The 3,104-nt window shown below is 38.1% G+C and overlaps 1 protein-coding gene across 2 annotated transcripts in view; it reads right to left on the reverse strand.

Annotated features, from left to right (window-relative positions):
* The window catches only part of LOC146485202 (long-chain-fatty-acid--CoA ligase 1-like), a 41,261-nt gene extending 39,624 nt beyond the window's left edge, over positions 1–1,637 (reverse strand). Inside the window, exon 1 of one of the 2 annotated variants that reach the window (XM_085103581.1) lies at positions 1,628–1,637. Coding sequence is in view for 1 of the 2 variants with exons in the window: in XM_085103579.1 (XP_084959705.1) it covers positions 392–407 (16 nt within the window). In the remaining variant the exon portion in view is untranslated. Of the gene's footprint in view, positions 1–391; positions 663–1,627 lie in introns of those variants that run through there. The other variant, XM_085103579.1, reaches the window with a different exon arrangement.
* Between the last annotated feature and the right edge of the window lie 1,467 nt (positions 1,638–3,104).

The raw sequence follows: 3,104 nt of genomic DNA on the forward strand, positions 1-3,104 counted from the left end.
CATTTAACAGCATGGTAGTACAACAATTAACAACATCGTGGTTAAATACCGGCCATTTGCATATTCTTTCTTTAAGATTAATTTAACATACAGCAAACGTTATAACCATTTTGTTAAGCACAATGATTAGATCGAATGGAGAGAACTGCTCAGTCGCTTTTATTCGCACTTCAGTATTTCATCCCCGGCTAGAATCCGGCAAGGCTAGGCAAGATTTGGCTCAGCGTAAACTCGCGCTAAAACGCAAATCTGCTCTCTACAATGGTATTAATGCTATGTAAACACTTGAAGTGAATAAAGTTACGTGCCACAAACGGTCTGTTGATCTAAAGCGGTTAGCGCCGTACTTAAATGTATTTATTAGACAAGCGACATAACTTATTTCTCTCACCTGTTATGCCGGACATACTCTCGATGTGCGCTACTGAGCTATCCGCAGTGACTTGATGATTCAGAGGAAGTTGTTAGCCGAAAGGATCGAATACAGATTAATTCAAATTATTGAGATTGAAGTGTGTGAACGCGAAAGAAATTAACGTCCAATAGCTTTGCAAGTAAATACCACCACGTGGCTTGTGGTAATTGGTGACAGAAAGCCCGAGTAGCAGTCGTTGAAGATTTAACAATCAGGTTCTTGTTCGCACGGCAAGGCTTGAGTATGCAAATTACAAGAGATAATAGACTTGTTTACATGCCTGTTGCAATGTTCGGCTCTTTCTGCTAAATTTACATATATATTAAGCATAAGTTGATATTTTCATATCTAATATTATTGAGCGGAATTTTAATTATGACGATTGGGGTGGCTCAGGAGTACATGAACTATTATATGGTATAAACTCACGGCAAATCTCGAAAAAGATCATAAGTTTGCAATTTGCCATGTCTCAGTTTTGTTTGCTTGACTGATTAGCAAGAGCAGTCAAATTTCCATGCAAATATAGAGACACCCAACGCTTCATTTCGATGAATATCTGTTTTCGGAGGGCATTAATTATAATCGCTTCAGAAATTCGTATTTAGTCGTAAAGAAGATTTGCAGTTTTCTTCAGCAAAATTGTAGGCTCAAAATTTCGTTACACTGGTAAACTAACTGATTCCTTCCGTTTTCGAAGCGGCATATATGTCATCAGAAAAAAAAAAGATCATCTAGCATTTTCTTAAAACCAAGGACAGCTCGTAAACTGAGGAATAAAATTCCAGTTCCTAAAACTTTCTACAACTTAAAGTTTCAGCTAAAGTATGCGAACTGATAAATCTTTGTAAGCACATGCAGTGAATCATATGAAATACAGTTATGTACGCGACTTTTAAAAGTTGTTGCGAAAAGACAGCCTGATAAAGGCGAGAACTGCGATAGTCGTTCGCTTATTCAGCTTAGTTTGTATTAGCTTAACACAAATATGCTTTAACAGGACACAAAACGACCTGGAAACTGACAGGAGACAACATATTAGGTTAAGTTGCTTAAACGTTATCGTTGGTTGCCTCCGGAAATGACTGAATTCACTGAGTGCATTCAAACCTGCTTCTCACACTCACTCAAATGTGGCTCTTGAATGAGAATAAATAACTGAAAATACCCCGAATACCCTGTGTACCAAAAAGTTTGAATCGGGTTACTTACCAATAGGCACGATTGGCACGAAGTGAGCAGTTGCACTTGAATAGCTTCTGATTGGATTCGGTCTGAAAATTATGCTCGGTGCTTAAACAAATCAGCCAGACTCCCGCGATTTTCTTAATTACTCGCAGGACTATTTATTTCATAAGATGGCTTCATACTTCCGCTCCGTGCAAAGTGAAAAATTATTTTCATGACATCCCCTCTTTCATGATCGTTCTATGTGAGGAGCGGTCCCTCGCCAAAAATACCTCTAGTGTGTGGATTTCCATTTTTCAGCCGTTTTGACCAATTGTCAGCTGTCCTGGGGTTCATTCATGGAGACTGCTAACTTAAAGATATATCCTAAATACTGCTTCTCAACAATAGCCTATTTTTAGTCAACAAGAGATTATGAGGTAAGAAAGCGAATACCCCATACATGCCCCTCTTCCTTTTCAATCTATTTTAGTTTGCATTGCTATTTTAATGTCCACATCTTATTGGTCAGTTAGAGTGACGTCATTTAATTTTAAACTCAATGGCGGATTATAATTTCCCAAAATAGCATGGCGCGAACTAAAAAAAGATGGAAAATAATTATCATGGGGCACAGGGATTCGCCCTCTTACCTCATAGTTTCTTGTAGTCAGACAATAGGCTGTTGTTAAGAAACAATATATAGTGCTAGAGGACTTGCTGGAGGAAAGAGAGCCACTCCGACACTATTTTCTGTGCCCGTTCTTTATTCTGTACTGTTCATCTTCTCAACAATCTCTAACTCTGACTGAAAACTCTTGTTCACCTCTCTCTGACCAAAAAAGGAAACGCGTATCACCTAACACCGGTCAAGCGAATTACCCTTGCGCAGTGCAGTCATTGAAATATTTTTGTTTACAACGTTAGTTCGAAAGACTTTCCGTTTAAATTCTTACACAGTTCTGTTTTGGAGCTGGTCAAATTAAACGATATGAGGAATGCAAAAAAAGTAAACAACACATTTGCAGAGCTAAACCTATAGTTGATGACAAACTTACAAGGAAATAACGTTTAAAGATTGTTACATAACAACAAAGTAACTTCAAATTTAGAGAAGGGACGGACCTAAGGTACCGCCCTATTCCATAAATTGCTGTTGTGTAAACCGCGGTGGTTGTAATTACAACAAAACTTAATTTCTCTTAAAGCCACCTTTGTTCAAGGGTGTTACACCCAGATGATTAAAACACTATGTCGAATTAAAAGAAACTACTAACTATCATGAATTCTGTCAAAACTCGCGGAAATAGACCAAGAATTATTTCAAATACGAGGGAAAGGACATTTCCGGGAAATTGCATAGAAGAACGTAGTTGTTTACGGAAACCATTTCAAAAATACTCAATTTTTAAAAAGGACGGGTGGTTTGCGGTGATAAGACCCCCTTTGAAAACAGAAACACCTGTTTCACGCCAAGGGAGGTCTGAACAGCTAAACTGGAAGGTCCACCTATTTTTCAATA

This window comes from Pavona decussata, unplaced genomic scaffold (genome assembly GCF_977016875.1).
Source record: "Pavona decussata unplaced genomic scaffold, jaPavDecu1.1 SCAFFOLD_27, whole genome shotgun sequence".
NCBI lineage: Eukaryota > Metazoa > Cnidaria > Anthozoa > Scleractinia > Agariciidae > Pavona > Pavona decussata.